This window comes from Eucyclogobius newberryi, unplaced genomic scaffold (genome assembly GCF_026437365.1).
Source record: "Eucyclogobius newberryi isolate DKJ021-1_F unplaced genomic scaffold, fEucNew1.0.hap1 SCAF_13, whole genome shotgun sequence".
NCBI classification, from domain to species: Eukaryota; Metazoa; Chordata; class Actinopteri; order Gobiiformes; family Gobiidae; genus Eucyclogobius; species Eucyclogobius newberryi.
In genome coordinates, this window is record NW_027315757.1 from 11,149,301 (window position 1) to 11,175,101 (window position 25,801).

At 40.9% G+C, this 25,801-nt stretch overlaps 1 protein-coding gene across 1 annotated transcript; it reads right to left on the bottom strand.

Moving 5' to 3' along the window:
- Positions 1-2,751: 2,751 nt before the first annotated feature.
- Positions 2,752-25,623, bottom strand: slc17a7a (solute carrier family 17 member 7a). The gene is made up of 13 exons (XM_072442598.1): positions 25,499-25,623; positions 10,267-10,519; positions 9,098-9,216; positions 8,745-8,859; positions 8,301-8,388; positions 8,124-8,210; positions 6,782-6,924; positions 6,534-6,683; positions 5,820-5,952; positions 5,591-5,701; positions 4,549-4,676; positions 4,402-4,471; positions 2,752-3,333 (listed from the first exon to the last, which is right to left on the bottom strand). Exons 1-13 carry the CDS (start codon positions 25,558-25,560, stop codon positions 3,083-3,085), a joined length of 1,710 nt encoding a protein of 569 aa, XP_072298699.1. The 5' UTR covers positions 25,561-25,623; the 3' UTR covers positions 2,752-3,082.
- Positions 25,624-25,801: the final 178 nt, after the last annotated feature.

Below are 25,801 nucleotides of genomic sequence, written 5' to 3' on the forward strand. Positions count from 1 at the left end.
GACGTTGCTGTGTCCCTGTGTTGAGAAAATGTATTGTGTGGCAAATTGAAGTGTCCTTTATCTCCCCCTAACTAAAGCAAACAAGCTAGTTTAGCCCTGTACAGTCAGAGCAACAAGAGAAAACAGAAACTACTTCCAGTTTCCGTATTATGTTCAGTTCATTTGAGTAGCTACAAAAATCAGACCAAAAAAGTTAAAATAAAAAAAATGTAAATAAACACATTTTATCAGTGGTTCTGCCCATAATTTGGCTGCTCAGTCAGAATGCTGAGGCACGTTTATCCAATTCAAATGAAGCAGGTTATGGACCCCCCCCACCCACCCAAAAAAGCTACATTTACAACCTTTAACCTTTGTGCATTGTGAGTATGTGCGTTTCCAGACCACTTTGCATGGTAAATTTGCTCATGTATGTATGTTTGATAAACACTGACATAAAGTTGAAATAGACTGAGAGTGGGGTACGGCACCGCTAAGCTCAAATTTACATGCTCACTGCACAATGTTCTGCACCTGCACCCAACAACACATACCTACATTTAGGAAAAGCTCTGTTCCACCGGCTCAAAAGTTTCACAACATTAAGACAGCACCAACTCAGAAACGGCAAAAAAAAAATAGTTGAACATTGGATCAGTACAGGGAGAAAACCACACGAAAGGAAACTCCACACATGCTTAGAAATGGGTTCTGTTCATCGTATTCGAGCCGTAGTTTCAGATGGAACTGACAAAATCCTTCACCTTAGTTAATATGCGCTGATGTTTTGACAGTTTTTGTTACATGTTGGTAGGCACAGGTAATTACAGCAATATTAACCACAAACCAGGTCAACACATCAGCATTTTCACTGTTAAAATGTAAAGTCTACCTAAAAATTTTAACCTGCCAAACACATCTTTATGGAAATATTCGAAATTCAAGAATAGAGGCAACTGGAGAGGAAATGAACTGACATCAGATCTGAATGGGAATAGTTTCGTGGTTCGGTCCTGTTCTAGTCGTGGTTCGGTCCTGTTCTAGTCCTGGTTTGGTCCTGTTCTTGTCCTGGTTTGGTCCTGTTCTAGTCCTGGTTTGGTCCGGTTCTAGTCATTATGTGGTTTATTCCAATTTCTCCATTAAAATCCCATTATACCGCCAATCCGGAATTTTGAAAGTAATTTTTTTTTCTTTTTTTTTTTACAAACTTCAAAGGTCTAAAGCTGTGAACCCGACCTGTACGAGCCAACTGGATAAAATGGTGTATATTTAGGCAAAGATCAGTGTGGCAGATGATTTGTCATATGCACATTGTGACCCACATGGCCCAGTTAGGTCAGACTCAGGTGAGCCGCAGCAGTAGACGGCCCGTTCTCGCACCACGGACCTGTGCACATTCATATGCCTCACATGCTGCTGCTCTGACACACAGCACCTGCTTAGGCTCTGCACACGTCTGACAGAGAAGCACAATAATAGCAACACATCCCATTAGAAGCGCAGATGGACATGCTTCGTCAAGAGGTGGGTAGTACGCAACTTTCATTTACTTCAGATGTATGTTATCTGTTCTCAATTTGGTGTCTCTCCTTTGAAAATATCCAATTTTGTGCATTGTTTAATCATTTTCCATTCAATTTAATTAACTTCACAGTATAAATCTGGAGTAAAGATGTCACAATAACAGATTTTAGTGTTACTATTATTGTGAGTGCAAGTTTACCATTATTCACAATTGTTGGCACTATGACCTAACAACATAGAGAAAAAATCTAGCTTTATGAAATTGAACTTTCTGAATGAGAAAGTAATTATATTGTGACGTAAACAAAGACGCCTACAATTATACTGTGACTTGATTTACGCGTACTGTATATTTTGAGTGCATTTTGTGCCTACTCTACCCACCTCTGGTTATGGCAAGGACCTATTTGAGTCATTTTGCAACTATTCAGACAGTGATGAAGCCCATATGACAGAGCAAGCAGCAGCTTAGACCTCTGCTGAATGAGGAATATCCATGGATTTCACGGTGATAAAAATCTAGCACCATTGCCATAGAAATGAACAATTCAAAACAATATATTTTAAAACTTAAGTGTAATGTTATCAGACTGCTTTGATCACAAATGTACTTGCTGTGATTGTGACAGGTTTACATTGGAGCAGATTGGTAAAGTTCTTATGTGAAGTGTACGGTGCATTTAAGCGGTCCAAAGTTGGCCGCCAAGAAGTACTTAGCTTCCAAAGAGGTCTGACTCGCTATAGGTTCTCGCAGACTCAGAGAAAACAAAGCAGAAAAATGCGTATATAAAAAGAATATAATCATTTCTTATCGAACGCTGACTTGAGTATTTGAGTATTTTCAGTGATGGTAACTTTATATGTTGAGCTGATAGACTTGGCTAAACAATGCTAGCACACGTTAGCATTAGCGGTTTCCAGTTTATCGATGCGCAACACTTGCTTTAAGATCTAAAATATTCTATTTCCAGTGCATCTAACATTATCCAAACCCAATGCGTTAAATAAAGAGATTTTAATACATGTAGAAAAAGCAGACAATAAACCAGTAGTTTCCAGTTTACTATAACTTTGTCCGCATCTCACAGCGCCACAAATTATTTACTAAACATATTTTTGGGAATTGCTGGGATCGGCCTCATGATTAAAAAGTATAATTCAGGTACGATTGAGGTGACAAACTCCACCATGAAAAGATCCGTGCCAAAGTGCTCTAAAGCGCACCGGTCTGGGGGGTCTGGGGGGTCCGGGCCAATCCAAACCTTGCTATGGACTATTTCACATATAATATTATGGATTGTCTGGTGAACTGTTGTTGCAATATTTCCCACACTGTGCCGCTAGCTCATACCATCAAGGTTTCTCTAAAGTACTCGTAGTATATTTAAACAATAAAATCTGTTGAGAGTCACACATAACCCAGAACGCACCCATACAGTGAAATTTAAATACTATTAGAAGGACGGTCCATTCCGCATCTTGAATGTATGAAATCCATCTTGTTTCTTGCTGTTTACTCTTTGTAATGCTCCATGAAGTTCGTCCTTTTCCAGGTGGTCTCCCTCCACTCGCTGCCCTTCTACTTGTGGGGGTTGTGTCCAGGCGGCTGGACGTACTCCTCAGACTTGTCCCAGTCCGACACCCACCCGCTGCCAGCTCCGCCTCCTCCGTTTGAACCCACTGCTTGGCTCATGGCCCCGTACTGCCCGCCCCCGCGGTACATCTCCTCCGTCTCATTGGCCAGTTCGTCCTCATCGATTATGCCACACTTTTCTTCGCTGGTGTCCTCTATGTCGGCCCACGGCTGCTGTTCTCCCGAGGCAAAGAGTCCTAGAGAAAAGATAATGTGATAAAGAGATGGGAGGTGTATTGAAAAATGCATAGTATCACAATTGTTGTTTTAAATTAGAATATTGAGTATACACTCTATAATTAAAACTCACAGAAACAGACAGAAAGGGCAAGAGTAATCTACCAATCCACCAAGAGTATAAACTGATATTTCAATGCAATTGTGGTCAATTTTATGGTCCATTTGCATTTTGTGCCAAACCAAGACATTTACAGACACATATTAGCACATTCCTGATGCATTGTGAAAAATAATATCTGAATATTTTTACTGAGAAATAACAATCATGTCAGGTCTCTCAGTGAAGGAAATATAGATATCACAGTATAATCATGATTTGCTTTAAATCTAATACAATCCCAAACCAAATAGGAAATCTTGTACATAAAAAAGGCTTTCAATTATATATAATTTTAGAGTTGATCTTGAAAACTGATCTTGTATTATCTTTTAAAGAAGACATATAATGCTTTTGTTTACTATACACTTATTATCTATGACTCCTGTGGATCATTATTTTGTATTTTCTTTATGTTAAACAGCAAGTATTGATCCGTTGACTAAACTGGCTCCTCTCAACTTATTCCTCTAAAAATGTTTTATTTTTTTGAGAAGCATTTTGGATGAGCAAAACGTCTTCACCCTTAAATGTTTTTTTCTTTTTTAAGATTGTTTTTGGCCCGAAGGCGTTATTGGACAGGAAAGGTGAATGTGAAACAGCAAATTGTCGGGATACAAATGAAACCAGAGAACAAAGTAAGAACAGAGCAGTGGGTGTGTATGGGAGTTAGGGGAAAACGGGAAATTTGAGAGCAAGGAGCATTATTAAATGCAGGAGAATCAAGATTTTTCCCAAATCATAAGAAGGAAAAACAATTCTAACAGTTAAAAGCTCTTAATAGTTGATTTGACGTAATATAAATGAAAGTTAATGGAAAATTTAACAAAACCCTTGCCAATGGTGTCATAAAACATTACAGTTTCTTCGCAAAACGATCAATAATAACACAATCATATACCAGTCATAACAAAGTAAAGTTAAATACCATAGAAAATCACTCCTCCATAGTGGACAAGCGACGCTATCAGGAACACTCCTTGCCACTCCTCTCGCGTCTGAAACGGGACAAAAGAACGTGCAGTTGCGTCATGTGATCAAACACCCGTGCCTCCAGCCTCACACGCTGAGATACCTTATGTTTGGTCATGGCACCCACAATGAGAGGACACACCATGCCTGATAAAGTCCCCACCCCGTTCGAAATGCCCATCAGAATGCTGGCGTATCGAGGGGCAATGTCCAAGTGGTTCACGTTAAATCCTGTTTGAAAGAGAAACGGAAACATGAGTAAATATGACATCCTTCACAAGCTCCATTAACTCCTCAATCATACTTAAAGCTGGACTGTCACACCTGATTTTCAAACCGTGAAAAGAAGATTTTTATGTTTAAATCTGTCTAACTTGTTCCCAGCGCTCATAAACACAGTATTCACATGCAATAACCTTTTTTTTGCGTGTCTTCTTACTCATCTATGAAAGAAGAACTGGATAATGCAGCTTTAATGGTGGTGAGCCACAGCTGTCATGGAGCTATTGGACAGAAATGTGGCTGTCATTCTGTGCCAGCGGCTTCTCCGACCACGATAAATCACACAGACTCACACGGGGAAGGAAGCGTTATGTACAGAATGTCTCGCCCGATAACAGTATGTAAATCAAACCACCAACTACCAAGTTAGTGGGAAAGCGTCTCTAGAACAAACTATGCCCCATGACGTTTTATAATCATCCCTTTTGCAATAAATTGAATAGGTAATTTGATATAATCTCTTACTTATTGTCTGATGTATAACAAAAAACAAAGCTATTCTGCTAAAGAAGACATGATGGATATTCTAAATTGAATACGACTTTAAGCTACAGACACATAAAGATGAATAATCCCAGTAAACCTTTTATAAATGAAGCATGTCATAAGTAAAATGAGCGGTAATAAATTAATGAGCAGAAAAACAGTATCTCTATTTCATCAACATTTATTTATCTCCCTCCTTTAATTGTTTGAATATTGGGTAATGCAAATTTAATGTACAAAAAACAAAAATGTGTAAATAAAACAGACAGACAAAAAATATTAAGCCCACCCAAAATGCAACGTCTTTTATTCACTGAACGATGAGTCGATATACTAGGACTAGTTAATGTGTTCCTTAAGGACGTCACACCACATACCTGAGATTGCAAAGCCACTAAAACCCACAGCAAGGACCAAGAAAGAGATGGCAATGCCTTTGGTGTGCGAGTATCCCACCACGAGTAGGAGTGTGGCTTCCATCCCAAAACCTAACGCGTCCAAAGGGAGAAAAAAAAAGGTGAGAAACGCAACAAGAATACACACAATAGTCACTTTGTCGAACTGTAAAGAGCGCTCGTCTGTGTACCACTTCACTGTGACACTGACCTCCACAGTTCATGAGCTTGCGGACGTTGGTGGTGGTCATCAGGTTGTGGGTCCTCAGGTAGTCCGCCAACTGGCCTCCGATTGGCACGATGATGGTCATGACCAGATGGGGCAGCGCGGACACCGCTCCCACCTAAAGGGAAGGCAAAGAGGCCGACATGTAGTTTGGCAAACACTGTTACAAATGAAACAATGAGAGACAGTGTGAGCGATCTGAGCAGCAATTGTTAAAATTACCGAGGTACTTGTATTTATCTCTTTACTATTTGAATAAAGATCAAGATCTAATTCTTGTAACTTTTCCAGTGGGGTGTCCAGAACAGATGGCCCAGCCACCTCAGCTGGATCCTCTGCACGTGGAGGAACAGCTGCTCTACTCCGAGATCCTCCCGTATCTGCATTCTTGTTCAGTCAATAGCAAAAAGCGTATGACCAAAAACATGATTTTTTTTTTGGTACTATTTTCTAGCCGTGCCTAATATCTAAGAGGAGGTATTTCTGTCGCCACTGCTGCCCAAAGAGACAAAGATGTGGGCGGCATTCTGTACCCACAGGGTCTCCAACCATGAGACAATCACACAACATTCACACAATAACGGTGGGTGAAGTGTATGTAACACTAGTAGCAGTGCTCAAACTATCAGCCTTCATGTTAGTGGGTGTTTATAGAACGTTTAAAACGTTTGATAGAGAATTGCAATATTAAACATTTACCTTGCTGATCTCAAACCCAAACACTTCCTCAAAATAGGCTGGCTGGCTGATGAGCAGCAGGTAGAAGGTCCAGCTCCTGCAGAAGTTTGCCACAATAATGGCGTAGACTGGCATAGAGGTGAAAAAGTGTCTCCAAGGCGTATTGAATTTCTGTCACAACAAAAAATCATACAATACAGAAACACTGAACAAATGTATCTTTATTGTTTGAAAAATGATACACACAATATTTGGATGCAGATACATACTTGAAGAGGATTGAGAAACGATGCAGATTCTCCAATAGCTTCTTCAATGTACTGGCGCTCCTCTGGGGTGATGGTGGGGTGGGCCGCAGGACTCTCATACGACACCAGAATCCAAAACAAGTACCAGCAAATACCAAAGCTGCCTGTGGAACACAACGATTATAGGCATTCAAAACAAATATGGTGATGTAGATACTGGGTAGGAATTTAAATGGTTTAGGTCCTGGGTCTCCAACAGGCAGCCCACGGGCCAACTCCGGACCACCAAGTAATATGATCTGGCCCGCCGCCCAGTTTCCCATGATTAAAAATTTGCTTTTGTATTTTTTTCTCTGGGCAACACTCCGCTGGTCACGGCGGACCAGAGAGCCAGAGACCCCCAGTTCATCTGAAACACTTCCCTGTTAAAGCACAAACATGTGATAACAGTAAATAACATCTTCATTAATGATTTTGTGTAAATATAACATGTGTAAGGGCTGTGTGATCCGTGGGTTTGGAAGTCAGCTCGTTCGAGGAACATTACGCGCCGTGGCACCAGAGGACAGTGTGTTTTCCAAGCTTTACCGTTGGATTAAAAGGCCTTAACCTGCACGTAGATCAGACAGCTGTGTGTGATGTGCGGATTGTCCCACGAGTCGGGTTATGAAAGGTGGATCTCAGTCTCGTCCCGGGATATGTGCACCTTTGCTTTAGGTGCATCATAAGCTAATTTCTCTGTGAATATGCATCGGATTGATTGTAATAAAACACAACATTTTACATCTTAAAATACAGAGAACATACATAGGCGAAGGAAAGACTCAGTTGTTATTGCTATTTTTAATAGACGTGAAGCAGGATTAAAAATAGATGCTGTGGTTCTTAGTGCACTAAATAGAAAAGTTAGCTCTGTTTGTGGCAGCTTCTGTAGGCTACTGTGCTTTTAATATTGTTTGAACCAAATGTTGTAATGATAGACCTGATTTAGTCCTTCTGTAGTGCTTTTTAGACCTGATTTAGACTAGTTCTGTGTAGTTTAAGCCTGACATTTGCCTAGTTCTAGTTTAGTCCTATTCTAGATTAGGTCTGATAGTCCAAGATCTGCTTTAGACCTGTTTTAGTCCTTTACTTTATAGTTTATCCATGTTTTTTGGGTTGATAGGGTTTGTTTAGTCTTGTTTTAAACCTGGACAAAGTATAACTTCTTTGAAAGTAAATGTGAATTGAGCCACTCTGGGTTGTTTGTGGATCTTATAGGGAGACCTTAGCCCTTAGAAAAATCTGTTTCCCTGGAAAATATAACGAGAGACCATGGTTTTAGAATGTCCGAAAGTTCTACAGTACATGAAAGGATACTGACCATAGACATAGAAGACAGAAGGCCAGCCAGTGTATTGAACCAGTACTCCGGCTAAAGGCATGGCAACTACTGCCCCTGCGTAGGACCCTAGGAGGCACCAAACATGTCCATGTTACTGAATTATGAAGAAACAAATGCAAAATTGGTGTTTGCTCAATAAATACTCTTTTTACATACCACAAAAGGCAGTTGTGGCTAATCGACTTCTTTCCAACGGAGGTGCCCACCTTGCCCAGATCCCATGGCAGGCTGGGTATGAGACACCCTGAGACAGGCACAAGAATGACTTTAATTTGTAAATATATTTGACATATATGTAAACTGACCCTTTATATACAAGTGCATTCAATTCTAGTCTGTGCCCGCGTTAGTAGTTTTGACATATGAATGTAAGACTAAACAGGACCCAAGACTGTATATGTATGAAGGCTTTGGTCAGTTATGTTGTGACATGTTGTGACAGTATGTGTACCGTAGGATTTCTTGGGTGTCAATATAGATATAGAGCACTAGAACAAAATGTCTGCGTCATTGTAAAACCCACAGACAGATTTTAACAGAGTTGTTCTTGTTTACATTTATCTTCTATTGTTTATGTCCTGAGAATGAGACGACACACACCTCCACCAGCCCCTGACATATCCTGACCAGGATCACACAGCTGTAATGGCAGCGAGCAGCACTGGGGATCAGCATGTTAAGCACCGACGTGGCCACTATCGCAAAGCCAAACACTCTGAGCAATAAGACACAAGAAAAAGTTAAAGCAAACACCTAAAAGTCACGTAATAGTTTAAATACAATCATGTATTTTCAGTTTTTAGAACAGATTCGCAATTCAAATGCCACAAATTGGTTTAGTACACTAATAGTTTAAAGAAATTCAGGTTTTAGTCATGATCATTCTAGTCCTGATTTAGCCTGTGTCAAAATATAATATCATCAAAAATATTGTCATTACAACGACTGTTTACCTGTTGGCTGCAAATTTCCGACATATAAATCCTCCTGGGATTTGAGTGACGATATAGCCCCAGAAGAAGGAGCCGTGTATCATTCCCACTGTCTCTGGGTCCCATGTGAACTGTGCAGCCTGCAACAAGACAACAAGCATTTGGACATTCAATCACCTACAGAACACAACCATATGAAGTTTAAACTGCCTCCAAAACCTAAAGTAGCTTAGGGATATGTCAAGATAAATCAGTTAATCAATAATTGCGATTATCCAGAACTGTAGGATTGTGTGATTTGAGCAGTTTGTTGTTCTTGTGTCCATGCTGACGCTGCATGGAGCTAGCTATGCTCTGTAGATAGCTCTGAAATGTTGCAGAGGACGTTCCAGAAGAAATGCTTCTGGGGAATTGCTTTTCTCATCATCACAAAACAACAGATTAAAGTAAGAGTGAGGCTTAAAACAGGACTTTCCTGTTGTGTCTCCAGAGTCCACCTGTCTTATACTTGACGCTGACACTTTAATTCTCTTTTAACTTGTAAGTTGTGTGTTTTTTTCAGTGTTCATTTTCCACATTTTGCTTGTTTTTTGTTTTAGTAAAATTAACAGAGCTTTTATTCCCTTGTTGTTGTTTATTCATTTCTATTATGGCCGTCACTCTGCGTCTCTGTGCAGCACTTTGGAAACTGTTTGTCTGTGAAACGTGCTATATAAATAAAGTGGATTTGTTTTTGTCCTGAGGGCTGTTACTCGCCTCAAACTGCCCTGACACAGAATTTAATGAGTCTACCCGACGAGTCCTCTTGCTGAGCTAAGACATTTGTTTGAGCTTTTCTGTTATTATTGTATTTAACCGCTCAATGTGCTTGAATTGACATGACATTGAAATGTAATCATAAAAAAACAACAGAAAAAAGTGAGAATTTGAGAATTAGAAGCAAAAATAGGGCTTTATTAGACAGGCCAGTTGTCGCATGAAATGGGGAGAGAGAGATTAGAGAGTCATTCGCCGAATTAAATCCACAGCAGAAATGGATCAAAATATAAACTGTGCTGTTCTGTTTTGAAAGTTTGATTTGATTAAGCTGGCCACGCACTATAGGAACGGTAACGTATGAGGCATTGTACATTTGTAAATCAAAGGTTGTTGTTTGGTCATGGCGTCAATTATGCGTACGTCAGACTCACCACAAGTACTTCCTTGTTGCCTTTGTAAACGGTGTGGTCGTTCACCATGCTGACGATAGCCACCCCGAGGTTACAGCGGATGCCAAAGGAGATGCAGAAGCCCAGGCCGGACAGGATGGCGATGATGTAGCGCCGCGGTAGACCAAAGCACGTGCAATCAACCACGGGCATCTCCTTCTCCTCCACCAGCACCGGACGGCCCTCCGCGGACAACTCGATCGTCTCTCCATTGGGCTGCCGTTTCTCGATCAATCTGGGGGCAAACCACAAAGGGACATGTCAAATCAACTACTACAAAAACAACAATAAAACAAAAATGCTATGTTGTTGTTTTTGATTGCCGTTTTGGAATTACATGGCCTAATCTAAAGACTAAAGCGGACACACTTTTTTTTTAGCTTGATATACAATAATGTAAGCAATTGATATCCGTTAGTGTCATAAACAGATTGGCAATTAGCCTTAATTTAGCCCTTTTTATTAATTCATATATATATTTATGTGTTTATTACATCACAGATTGTTGACCGGCTTTACAGTGGAAGTAGTCAAAGTAAATTGTGTTTGCTGATATTAGAAGTTTAAATGCGTTGACACAAAGTATGTTTCCAGTATGTTTGCCACATTTTATTACGTCACTATCTCTAATCTATACAAAATCAGCTCAAGATGACCTCTCTGACCTTCTTGCCAAAGCATCTAACATCATTTTGTATCGTGCAACCTCCTCCTGCTCTCCCATTTGTTCTAAAATAAAACTATGATAGAAAGACACACTATTTATACTCTTGCATCGCTTATCCTGCTGTAGATTTCCAATTTTCCAGAGCTTCCAAGGTTCCCCAGGGATTTGTAACAGTCACTTTCACATGTCATTTGAACAAAGACAAAAACGATAAAAGAAAATTAAAAATAGCAAAGTATTAAAATAGCTATTCTGACCTGAATATTAAGCAAATTCCTGTTGTTGTTTAATTGGTAGAGAATGGTTTGTGTAATTTTTTCCACAGGAGCCCAACAGAGAAGTCGGAGGAGCGGCCATCTGTGTGTTATAGCTGAAAATAGCACCCCCACTACACTCCATATGACGCAGTGATCAGTAAATACCAGTGGTACATTACAAAACGACGTTAACTACTGTTTTATATCACAAACCAATGTGATATCCTCATATAGCTCAATAAAGCTTTGTTAGCACTGCACACTTCCCAGTCAATAACATTCAATTAGATATTCAACAAAACAATGGTAATTCTGATTCTCAGATAGGAAAAATAAAGCTGTAGGCTAACCCTGCTAGAAGTGGAAAATGTCTCAAAACTTTGATAATTGAAATGTGTTATTGGGCAGTGGCAAAGCAATTACTAACTTAATTATTTTAGGGGCAATAGAAGTAACAGAAGTAAATATATCAAATTACTTTTTTGAAGGAACTTGCCCAACACTGTGGACAGGACAGTTCACTGTAACTAGCGTGGATTTTCATTTACATGTCTTTATCTTTAAAAAGTGGCATGATATTTTAGAACATACATTTCTCACTCTGACTTTTCAAACAATCGGAACTAAGCACAGGTATGTGGGCGGGGATAGGGGGTAGGTGAAAGCAGGGATTTTCTTTGCACTTAAGCCTCAGTTGCAGGACAATACAGGATTATTCAAACATGCAAGAATCATCCCACTTTGAGTAAGATAATGACGAGGAAGCACCATTGTAACAAAGTTGATATTGTGTAATCAGTCCCCTCTAACCATCATACTGTTTATACTGTTTTATTTTACAATATGCCAGTAATAATAGCCCCGAGTTAAATACAATAAAGCCTCCACTCAATGTCTAACTATTGTACCATATGGCTAATAATGTTTCGTGACGTTTGGAGATTGTTACATCCCTCAATAATAACAATGCCATGTGCAGAGTTTCCAGGTAACGCTGCCAGAGTTACTTTCCAGTGACTAATGTTGCTATATGTGCGTGTCTGTTGTGATCCAGTTACTCAGTGAGCTGGAGAATCACAGGCATAAGCGGCGCTGTGGATTTTTCAAAGCTCCGTCCAACACAAGTCTGCAAGCAAACAACTAGTTTTCTTAGCGTGTTTTTGGCCTTGCGAGTCGACCATCTTCATGCATTCAAGCACAAGAGAGTTTGATGCTGCTAACACTGGTCTATTATTTATGGTTTTTGGGTGAGAATGAATAATTTACTGTAGTTTTTGCACTATATATTGTGTCCCTGTCTTACTGGAAGCTGCTCATTCTATAGCAACCCAGGGCGTACAATGGGATATGTAAAATAAAATGATCATTCAATAGGTGTATTGGGGAAGAAGTGCAATATGATGGGGGGGGGAAGGTCTTGGTAACTACAGTATATGCTGCATATTATAGTAATGTAAATTTGTAATATCCATTTTGATACAGTTAAAAGGCAGAGTAGTGAAAAAACTCAATACCCAGGCCAGATATGAAGATATGGTATGTTTTTTATTTGGGAATGTTACAAAAAAAAAAGGGGAGAGGCCTTTTGTCAGGCAAAAAATGCTAATCCCTGGGCAGGTTGGCGTTTCAATTATAAAACTGAATGTAAATGTAGACACTTAGTATTGTGAAGACTTGAACACTGGTTTAAGGTAAATCTTTGATGAAAACAAAGATGCTAGCCAGGCTGTGTCAAAATAGAAAAACTGGTCTAGCCTTGAATTACTACAAAACATGCATTTTCAAAATACACATTTTGCAAGATATAGTGCAACTCTATTGGCCATCAAACATAACATCATAAGTGTGTGTAGTGGTAAAATGTTAAAACAACGCAGCGGAAGGACTTTACAAAGCCGTGGCCTGACATTTGCCGGAGATTAGAGGCTGAAGCACATCTCTCTCCTCTTTCCACCCTCTCTCTCTCTTAATCTGTCACAACATTCAGATTAGGATTACAAAAATGATTTACTTCCGGAAATGAATATAGAAAGGCGTGGCACGACACAATTTGGTCCCACAAATCATTCAAATTTTATGATTTTTGATATGTTTTTTTTCTTTTTTTCTACACTTCTATTATTTTTTTCTCTGTGATGAATGTGCTGATGTGTGACGCTCAGTACTATCGCATAACTCAAAGCTATCATAAAAAGCTGCAGGATCCTCATTAGGCCAGGAAACAGATTGCTGCCTGACACCTACGCATATGCTACGGGCTAACGAGGTTAGCCCAAAGCAAAAAGGGCAAGTCATGAAGGTATCTCGTGCTTAAAATCCATTTCAAACATAACATACTGGTCTTCAATTTTGAATAATAGTATAAATAGGAAGATGTTTGTTACGTACAATTCTGAAATAGTCAGAGCTATTTCAAAACTTGCTTACTTTTACATCCAATGTTATTGCTGCAAGGGCTGTACAATGTATTCAGTCGTTTTTTGCTAACGTCGCAGGGACAGTCGGCGTCATACTGGATAAAACAAACTTTTCACAGATATAATAGGGATTGAGCTAAGAACTGAAAGCTCAAAATCACCTAAAACAAATTCAATACTGAGCATTTAAGTAGTTAATTCAAGTTTGCCTTTGTATACATTAGCATCAGAACCAATGTGGAGGAAGGTGGGTTTTTTGTTGTGTCATTATTTATATATCCTTACGGTGCCAAAAATAAATAAAGGAAAAATTAAGATTTTAGTTGCAGTTTTAAAGGTGCACTATGCTATGTATGTTCCACAACATAACATTCAACTTATTGTTTTCAATGGAGACGTCACCTGACTAAATTACAGGTCAGATTTGTGGAGAGGTGACAATGTTCAGACAACGAAAGTTGAGGTTTACATATCAGACAAATGTGAAAACCTTATTTGGAAATGTACCGTATATATTTGTTATCATTTTAATTTTAAATCAGATCTTTCATCATATACTAATATATATATATATATATATATATATATATATATATATATATATATATATATATACTTCCAAACAACATTGATGATCTCAATTTCGATAATCTGCCCACCTAGATAAATTTAATACCATACTGTGTAACATTCCAGGAAATGCAAAACCATCTACACGAGACAACCAGGTAGTAAATTCCAGCCCAAAAAAGTTACATAGTTCACCTTTAATTATGCCATTGCACATATTTTGGCATGGTAAATTGACTTATTATTGAGTTATTATTTTCCGCACTTAATTTCACTTACTGTTTATATGTAAAAGCTATTCTGTGCCAACATTGTTTCAAATCCAGCTAAGTGCCTTGCCCGTGGGGCCTGGTTATGGGAGCGTGTGGTCCCAGGACAGTTGGCCCCCCGTGTGAACTTGAGCTGCTGTGGACGCCTCGTTCTCCTGATCGGCCTCAGCTGGCAGCAGCATTAATGAAGAGGAACTGTTCGAGTGACAGTACAGTGACCCCAACGTGCACAAAACAACCCCAAACATGCACAGCACAGGTAATATACTCCAGCTAGGTAGTTTTGAGTCTGGATCATGTCTTTGGTCAATATTTTTGGTTGGGGTGGGCAATATATTGGTTCCAGTATCGGTGACTGATATTGGCATAAGCACATTTTTATTCTTTTATTTCCTTTAAAAGACTAATGTGTAAAATAGAAATAGAGGAGCAATTGTTATTTGTTATATTTATTCATTCATTCATTGATTTGTGAACTTTGCTTCAACTTAGAATAGATTTGTGAGCCTTGAAATGGATTTTCAAATCTAAATATCTGTATTGGAAATGATCGGTTATTGGCAACAGCAGCAAGACAATTGTCTGAATTATCTTGATTAAAATATTCAGACAATTAGGGAAGGGCAATATATCGGTTTCAATATCAGTATTAGTGATATTGGAGGATTCTTGCAGATAAATGTTTAGGTCCGATATCCAATTTTAGCCAACTATTAAGAGCAATATAATCCTAAAATGTGTCTCTGTTTCATTTCAAGTTTCAGTGCAACAGAATTAATTTTTTGAACAGACTAATGAGTAAAAATGGAAATAGAAGAGCAAGTAGTATTGTCTGTATGTTCCTACAATCATTCAACAAATTATATTATACCTCTGAATCGGTATGGGCAAATATAAGTTATCACAGCAGCAAGACAGATATCAAATATCAGCTTTTAAAAAGTATTACAGACAGTATTATGATAATCCACAAGAAATGGACTAAAATGTGAATGAAAAACGAATACAAAATTGCAGAAATATCACATTGTCCTATTATGTTGCCCAAGGCTCCTTTTAGATCTGCTCTTTTTGTGGCCTTATTTGGTTGTTGTTTATTATATACAAAATAATCTAAGTTTGTATTTCACCAAAACAACATTTGCAATAAAATCTATATATTCTGATATGCATACCACCTACTGCTCCTGACTGTTTAGCCCAGCAGAATGGGTCAAATGCAGAGGACAAATTTACCAACAGGGACCAATAAAGTGGAAGGAATACATTTTTGTTTTAATTTACTGTGTATTTTTCAGGTGTATAATAAGTGACAATGTGAAATATATATATATGAAATATCCAACACAAGGTGAATCATTTAACATCATGGTATTGTATCTATATTGTATTGTATCTATTCAAAAAGAAAATACACCATGTTAAATAATGTATCATTTATCAGAGAATGTGGGGTAAGAAAACTAAGAATCAGAGTTGTGATCAAGTATTCATGGATATTGTGGGCTGCTGTATAGATACATAGTCGTGTATGTTTAAGTATATTTAAAGAGAACTGGTTTATATAATGTAGTGGGCATATAGAGGTTGGGATCGAATGTTGCGTTGCTGGCAGGATGTGGCAAACGTCCACAGAGATACACTACATGAGCAAAAACACACGGAAAAAGTAAACAAAAGAGTGGTGGAACAAAGAATACACATTTATCACACTATAGTCACCATAGTACTTAACCTCTTTAAAATCTCTATTAGTTTAACATTAAGCTGATTTAAAATTCAATTAAGCAAAAAATATATCAGACATGGTTTTATATCCCAGATAAAACATGTTGTTATTATTCCTAGCATAAATGTGTGGTCTTATTATCAGTATCTGCAAATATTGATAATTGGCCACAGCAGTAAAACATGTATCAGATGTATCTCTTTTTAAGCCTACTGTAATTTCCTCCACAAATAACAAAATATCTTGTCTTATTCTGCCAAAAAAGAAAACATTAAAACAAATAATACTAACCCTGTAGTTTAACTGCACAATCATATTCTGAAATAGTTCACAGTTCATTCTCCTGGACACATTTAAATATAGACTTTAAACAGAATCCTTGTATTGAAACGTAATTCGCAAATCTTATCACAATTAGATACTTTTCCCCAAATCATACAGCCCTTGTGTTTTTCATTTAAAACATTTGCAGGTTGTTTTTAACAGGGAAATACTGCAAAAAGGAATTTATTTAAAAATGGTGATGCACTGCAGAATAGCATGTTAAGTGATTAACCACTTGAACACTGGGCAGCACCGTTGTCGTGTGTGTCACTGACCCATAAGAGACCCTGTGCTTCGTGCATTTTACGCCCATCCTAGTTAGCTTATTTTCAAATATTGCTATATTTTCAAATGGCGTCCAGACACCTCTCCAGTCGCTGATGACCTGTGACTGTCAGCTTCTGTGCACTATATTAAATTTACCAATTCAGCGAGTGCTCTGTGTAATCCGCTCATAAGAGGATGATGGAGAGACAGTGTATGGAGGCTGGGGTCGCTGAAACATTATGTAACTGCAGACGCCCTGGTCATAAGAAGACTTTTGTACTCATTTCATTGTTTACAGTCTAGAAAGAAAGGTTTGCATGCTCCTGAGCAGGGCATAGCCGTGTTTTGAAATAACGTTTCAGGATTGATTTGTATTTCTAATTTGATACCATGATAAAAAGTGCACTATGTAACTTTTTTGTGAAAGGTTTGCCTTTTGCCAGCAATGTTCCACAGTGTGGCTTTATGACAAGTAGGTGACTACCAGGCCAAGTTACAGATCTGTGAAGAGATGACAAGAAAATGTAAATCAAATGAATGAAAAATAGATAAGTCCTTGCTGTTGTATAGTCCAGGAATCGCTATGGAAACAAGCAGTTGGCTCCACCAGAGAAGTTACATAATTAATCAATGAACATAAAATGCGTTGATGTACAAGTTTTATACAGAATACACCTATGTATTCTTCATCATCTTATCAGCATTGAAATAATCCTACTTTTCATTCACTTATTCATTTTCTACCGCTTGTTCCCATTCAGGGTCGCAGTGACTTTGGGCCTTAGGCGGGGTACACCCTGGACAGTGGCCAGTTCGTCGCAGGGTAACACAGAGACATATATTACACAGTGAATAAATACAATTCAAAAAGAGCAAGATCGTTTTGGTATCCATTAGTGTCTGAGTGTTGGATTTTGGACAACCTTATCCACAAGGTCAACTATTGTGTTGTGATTGTGGTGAAAAGAAACAGTCACTGAACAATTATGCAAAAAGGTGAACTCTTTCTCCTCTCATTTTCATTCAAAAAACTATATAATTTAAACTATGTGTAATACACTTTCTGGTTCTTTATTTTGTTGGGTTACATGCTGCATACATTTAAATAACAGGTATAACGCTACAGGGTTGTAAAAAAAACAAACAAAAACAGTCTAAATCTGAAGTACGAGACAATATTTAAAAAAAAGATTATTATTCTGAGAATGAAAATTGTATTAAAATATATATATATTTAAAAATAATACAATGGAGGTAGATAAAACGCATGATAATAATATTCCAATATTGAATAATGCAGTGTTTGATATCACAAGAAAATAAATGAATACAACTACTTTGACAGAAATGTAGTGTTGTTTTCTAAGTAAGTAAATCATAAAAAGGCTGATTTTATTCATATTCAAAAGTATTGATTGAATATTGTATCTTCTACATCCATGTTGCTCATTAAAAAGTTTTATCTTGGTATCAAAGATAGCTACTTTTCTTCTATTATTTTGAGTTTAAAATGTTATTTTATTGTCCAAAAACTGTAATTTTTGTTATTAATATTAGTATGGTAATAAAATTGGCATTGAGATTTTTCCTTGGTATCTAAATCAGGTTTGAAGTTCACAAGATGATCGGATCCTCTCCTTGAACCGACACCTTAACGTGGTGGAGGGGTTTGAGTGCCCGAATGATCCCGGGAGCTATGTTGTCGGGGGGTTTATGCCCCTGGTAGGGTCTCCCAAGGCAAACAGGTCCTAGGTGACGGGTCAGACAAAGATCGGTTCAGAAGCCCCCTATGATGACAACACGAACAAGGCCGTTTACGTCGCCCGGATCGGCGTCACCGGGGCCCCATCCTGGAGCCAGGCCTGGGATGGGTGCTCCATGGCGAGCGCCTGGTGGCCGGGTCTTACCCCACGGGGCCCGGCCGGGCACAGCCCGAAAGAGCGACGTGGGGCCGCCCTCCCGTGGGCCCACCACCCGCAGGAGGATCCATAAGGGGCCGGTGCAGAGAGATCTGGGCGGCAGTCGACGGCAGGGGCCTCGGCGACCAGATCTCCAGACACAGAGACTAACTCTGGGGACATGGAATGTCACCTCGCTGGGGGGGAAAGAGCCTGAGCTTGTGCGGGAGGTTGAGCGATACCGACTAGATATAGTCGGCCTCACCTCCACGCACAGTTTGGGCTCTGGAACCCATCTCCTCGAGAGGGGCTGGACGCTCCACTTCTCTGGTGTTGCCCGCGGGGCGAGGCGGTGGGCTGGTGTGGGCTTGCTGATAGCCCCTCAGCTCAGCCGCCACGTGTTGGAGTTTACCCTGGTGAACGAGAGGGTCGCGTCCCTCCGCCTTCGGGTGGGGGACAGGTCTCTCACTGTTGTGGCGGCCTACGGGCCGAACAGCAGTGCAGAGTACCCGGCCTTCTTGGAGTCCTTGGGAGGGGTACTGGACAGTGCACCGACCGAGGACTCCGTTGTTCTACTGGGGGACTTCAACGCCCACGTGGGCAATGACAGTGACACCTGGAGAGGGGTGATCGGGAAGAACGGCTTCCCCGATCTGAACCCGAGCGGTGTTCAGTTATTGGACTTCTGTGCTAGCCACGGATTGTCCATAACGAACACCATGTTCAAGCACAAGGGTGTTCATCAGTGCACGTGGCACCAGGACACCCTAGGCCGGAGGTCAATAATCGACTTTGTTGTCGTGTCATCTGACCTCCGGCCGCGTGTCTTGGACACTCGGGTGAAGAGAGGGGCAGAGTTGTCAACCGATCACCACCTGGTGGTGAGTTGGATCCGCTGGCGGAGGAGGAAGCCGGACAGACTTGGCAGACCCAAACGCATTGTGAGGGTCTGTTGGGAACGTCTAGTGGAGCCCTCTGTCAGTAGGGTATTCAACTCGCACCTCCGGGAGAGCTTCTCCCATGTCCCGGGGGAGGTTGGGGACATTGAGTCCGAGTGGACCATGTTCTCCGCCTCCATTGTTGATGCGGCTGCTCGGAGCTGTGGTCGCAAGGTCTCCGGTGCCTGTCGTGGCGGCAACCCCCGAACCCGGTGGTGGACATCGGAAGTAAGGGATGCCGTCAGACTGAAGAAGGAGGCCTATCAGGCCACTCTGGCTTGTAGGTCTCCGGAGGTCATCGACGGGTATCGGCAGGCCAAGCGAGCCGCGGCTCGTGCTGTCGCAGAGGCAAAAACCCGGGCCTGGGAGGAGTTCGGGGAGGCCATGGAGGAGGACTATCGGTCGGCACCAAAGAAATTCTGGCAAACCGTCCGGCGCCTCAGGAGGGGGAAGCAGTGTCTCACCAACACCGTTTACGGTGCGGGTAGAGGCCTGCTGACCTCGACTGGGGATGTCGTCGGACGGTGGAAGGAATACTTTGAGGATCTCCTTAATCCCTCAGTCACGTCTTCCGAAGAGGAAGTAGAGACCGGGGACTCAGAGGCTGGCTCATCCATCACCCAAGCTGAAGTCACTGAGGTTGTTCGCAAACTCCTCGGTGGCAGGGCTCCGGGGGTGGATGAGATCCGCCCTGAGTACCTAAAGTATCTGGATGTTGTAGGACTGTCTTGGTTGACACGTCTCTGCAACATCGCGTGGCGTTCGGGGACCGTGCCTCTGGACTGGCAGACCGGGGTGGTGGTCCCTCTGTTCAAGAAGGGGGACCGGAGGGTGTGTTCCAACTACAGAGGGATCACACTCCTCAGCCTCCCAGGTAAGGTCTATTCCAAGGTACTGGAGAGGAGAATCCGACCGATAGTCGAACCTCGGATTCAGGAGGAGCAGAGTGGTTTTCGTCCCGGTCGTGGAACACTGGACCAGCTCTATACCCTCCATCGGGTGCTCGAGGGTTCATGGGAGTTTGCCCAACCAGTCCACATGTGCTTTGTGGATCTGGAGAAGGCTTTCGACCGTGTCCCTCGGGGTGTCCTTTGGGGGGTGCTCCGGGAGTACGGGGTCCGGGGCCCTTTGCTCAGGGCTGTCCGGTCCCTGTATGACCGGAGCAGGAGCTGTGTTCGCATTGCCGGCAGTAAGTCAGACCTGTTCCCAGTGCATGTTGGACTCCGCCAGGGCTGCCCTTTGTCACCGGTTCTGTGTAACCAGTTCATGTATAATCACACAAAATCTTATATTATTTTTGTTTAATATTATGTTCAACATGCCTGGTGTTTGTTTTATTGTGCTGTCGATGTCCTCCAGCCCCCTTCTTCTTCTTCGTGTGTTCCCTTATATTTCTCCTATAAATGTGATGGACGTGACTTCCTCTTCCCTTCTGTTATCTCCGTGCGGGGAAGAGGTCAGTCATCCTTCGGGTCGTCCTTCATGTTTTCTATGTAGTGTGTTGATTTAATTGTGTTATATCCCTTTTAGTTTGGGCTGGAGTTGCCTCGTGGCACGTTTGACTTTATTGTTGCGTTTCTGTTTACCAGGTATGTTTTATTGCCCTTCTGTTATCTCCGTGCGGGGAAGAGTTTGGGCTGGAGTTGCCTCGTGGCACGTTTGACTTTATTTTTGCGTTTCTGTTTACCAGAATAAACGGATAAAACCGTGTCTCGTGGCCACTCAATTAAGACACAACGCAGGAACGATCCGGTCACATCTGTTCATAATTTTTATGGACAGAATTTCTAGGCGCAGTCAGGGGTCGGAGGGTGTCCGGTTTGGGGACCACAGGATCTCATCTCTGCTGTTTGCAGACGATGTTGTCCTGATGGCTCCATCAAACCCGGACCTGCAACATGCACTGGGACGGTTTGCAGCCGAGTGTGAAGCGGCTGGGATGAGAATCAGCACCTCCAAATCCGAGGCCATGGTTCTCGACCGGAAAAAGGTGGCTTGCCCTCTTCAGGTGGGTGGGGTGTCCTTGCCCCAAGTGGAGGAGTTCAAGTATCTCGGGGTCTTGTTCACGAGTGAGGGAAGGATGGAGCGTGAGCTCGACAGGCGGATCGGTGCAGCGGCTGCAGTGATGCAGTCGCTGCATCGGACTGTTGTGGTGAAGAGGGAGCTGAGCCGAAAGGCAAAGCTCTCTATTTACCGGTCGGTCTACGTTCCTGCCCTCACCTATGGTCATGAGCTTTGGGTAATGACCGAAAGAACAAGATCGCGGATACAAGCGGTCGAAATGAGTTTCCTCCGCCGTGTGGCTGGGCGCTCCCTTAGAGATAAGGTGAGGAGCTCGGCCACACGGGGGGAGCTCGGAGTAGAGCCGCTGCTCCTCCACGTCGAGAGGAGCCAGCTGAGGTGGCTCGGGCATCTGTTCCGGATGCCTCCTGGGCGCCTCCCTCGGGAGGTGTTTCAGGCATGTCCCACCGGGAAGAGGCCCCGGGGAAGACCCAGGACACGCTGGAGAGACTATGTCTCTCGGCTGGCCTGGGAACGCCTCGGGATCCCCCCGGAGGAGTTAGAGGAAGTGTCTGGGGAGAAGGAAGTCTGGGAGTCCCTGCTCAGACTGCTGCCCCCGCGACCCGGCCCTGGATAAAGCGGCAGAAGATGGATGGATGGATGGATGATGATCGGAACTGCGTGCGATGCTAGTATTTGTTCAGCAGTCAATAGCTCAGTCTTCTGTCAAATCTGAAAGCTCTTTGACATGTTGAAAATGTCTCAAATCCAATCTCAATTTCAATATTCAACCAACAAACGTCAAAAGCATTCATTGTATTCCACAGCATAGTAGGTGTTAACACAATACTACAGCGGTGATTCCTCTAGCCTCCTCTCCTCGCTCCTCTCACCTCTCCCTGAAGTGAACAGATTGGGTCTCGGTGGGACGGTGTCACCCAGGGAGACCCCCACATCCCCATCCAGTCACGATGCACGCTCTGCCCCTGTCCCGTGCACACATGTGAACTTCACACAACAAACGCAATATCATTCAAGTCATTAATGATCACTAGGAACCCATGAGCTGTCATTTAGTTTTTGGAGCTCACTATCTGTAGAAGTTTGAATGACATTACTTTGCTAACAAATAACTACTGTTTAAATGTGCTTCTTCATTTAGTTCTTTATTGTATTTATTAAATTATACATCGTTTTTTGTTTTTACTGGGAGAAAACTTGCCTCTCCACAGATCTGACTGGTGTCACTGAACCTTGTGCTTTAAGGTGATTATTCTCTAATCTTTTCTGTACAACACGTGACTGACCTATAACTTATATATTTCAAAGCACAAACTAAGATAAACCAATGCCAGTGATTTCCAACTTTTTCTCCCAGTGACCCTTTTTGGTTTATAATGATGTTGTGGAACAGTAAAAAAAATGCTTTCTAGAAAGATTTTTCAGAAATGTATGAAGACTTTGGGGACACATAATGTGGGGAGCGACCTCGAGCTTGGAAATCACTTGTTCATAAGGGCCGGAATCCAAAAATGAATCCAATTTTAGTTAGGTATGGTCTGATACCAATAAACAATATTTGCCTTGCTTGCCGATATTTGCAGATACCAATATTACAATTTCAAAATCCATTGCAGGGTAAATTATGGTAAAGTTCACAAATAACATTTCACTTATGTAAAAGAAAATCAAAATGTATAACCTGTGATAAAAAAAATATATATATATATATCATACTTGTGTTAACAAAAAGCTATTATTTGGCTTCATGACTTTTCTATTTAAAGTCTGTCCAAAAAGACAAATGTGATGCACCGAGGACAGACTGGACAGACAAATGAGCACTCACAGTCTGGGGCCGTGCAGAACAAAATATTGGTGCCAAATATCTGCAAAATGTTCAATATGAGACCAATTTAATATGTTAGAAAACCCTCTAATATCGCCAATAACCCATCACTTATTTCAGTGGCTATGTTTACATGTACACCAATAATCATCATTATCTCATTTCTGGAGTTATTAAAAACATGTAGAGATCTAAATCTGATATGATTAATCTTATTACATTTGAATACATACATAACATGTAAGTGAGTATTATCTCATTTCTGATTTGGATATGAACACACGACCTACAGTGTAATCAGATCTCCAGTTAGATGATTTTACTGGCCATGAAAAAGTAGCCACTGTCCAGTAATCAAGTTTCCATCATCATTCAGTGAGCGATTTGCGATTTTTGTGTTGTAAATTGTCCAATGCAGGTCTACAGATGTTAAAAAGTCAAAAGGGGGCTGAAGTTTGTGCTTACTTTGTGAGGTTGGAATTAGAAACAGGAGGGCGTGCATTCTGATGGAGAAATACCTAAATAATAAATAAGCTCTTGGCTGCTCTCATCACGGGGGATCACAGTTTGTCTGCGAGAGAGGCTGCGCACGCTAACGTATTCACACCATGCAGGGATTGCCCTTTCTACTCAAGAAGACTACATCTGATACACTCAGAAGATATTCAACTGAAGAAACACAGTACAATGAATCTATCTCCAGTCCGTCACGTGGTTTATGAGCAGTAGATTCTCCTAATGTGCGGACCGTGATAATCTGAGCGTAGAGGTGGACACCTTTAGGCAGGGCAGAGGTGGAGGGTGGAGGATGGAGAGTAGAGGGTGGAGGAAGTCCCTGGGCAGGAGTGGACCAAGGGGGCGGAGACAATGTGGGGATTTGCATGGCTGACAGCTGGACTGAAAAAACAGGCTATTTCAGTACGGGATTTATACGTTGATTTCTACCTCAAATCCTGTGAGAAAGCTTAAAGCAGGCAATATCAGACAAGGCTATGTCAAAATGTTATCACTGATGGAAAAAAAAGGAGGAATAACAGTAGATTTTACCATTAATGAGCATTGTATAAAACTGCAGGATGCAATGATTATTCTATATACTATTATTATTACAATAAACAAATATTTTTTTATTTCATCGTAATCATTATCTCCTTTTTTATTTAATGAAGTGGCATTATTAAATGAAAATGTAACAAAAAAAACATTTACATTTTTTACATGTCAATAAAACATTTATGTTCTCTGTGTTGAAGCCTTCATTCACCATATTTCAACCTTTATTTGGTTTAAAATGTTTTATAAAAGGCTCTATCTACAAAAATACTTGAGTATAGTCGACTAATAAAAAAAAAAAGATCTCTGACTAGTCAACTACTAAAATAATTGTTATGGCCAAAAAACTACAATAATTTTGTGATTACACAGTAAAATAAAGTCTTTAATATAATAAATGTTGAAAATGTTTAGATAAAATTTGCAACAGGCTAAGACATTTTTATGACTTATATAACACAAAACTAGCTTCTACTTTCACTTGACAACACTTTCCTGAAATAAGATCTAAGCCTGCTGCTGCCTACACGAGCCCAAGCTGCTCCCGTACACAAGCAGTGCCAACATCTCACATCAATATTATGTAATGACACTATGGACTCCAAAATCCACCAGAACAAGAACAAATTCGACCAGAACAAGAAGAACAACCACACGGAATTGTAAAATATAGACGCATTTTGAATACTTAAACTGATTTTGCTCTTTTTTTAAAAAAAATCCGCAGAAACACTTTTTATGCATATGCACGACCACTCCTATCACTCCGCGCTTCCGGACGCAAATTATTCTTTTTATTGATTTTATTGATTAATTATAACCACATTCATTAACAGCCAACTTTCTTTTTTCTTTTTTTTTTTTTTGCTTCTGATTCGCTCAGGAGAACGAGCGCCACAATTTAGACACACGTCAAAATGTGTCCAAATTAAAAAGTAAACATTGGAATGAATGGGTGTTTAAAAAAGTGCTTACCTGTTAATTTTGCCCAGAGTTTTGGCCGCAGAAGCCTTGAACCTGTCCGGTCGGATCTCCATCGTTGCAGCTCCTGATCCGACCGCAGCGCTCCGCTCTGTGCGCCCGCCCTGGCCGCCCTTCCCTCTCTCTCCTCCGGCTGCCCCCTCCTCACGCATCACCACATGGTACACTACTACTCAGACCGCAAAAGGTATATTTACATTGTGTTATCTGTATCAGTGTATTTATGGTTATTTGGATTCTTTTCACTTATTAATCATGAGTTATTTCAATTTTGTTGGAAAAAAAACCCCAAAAAAC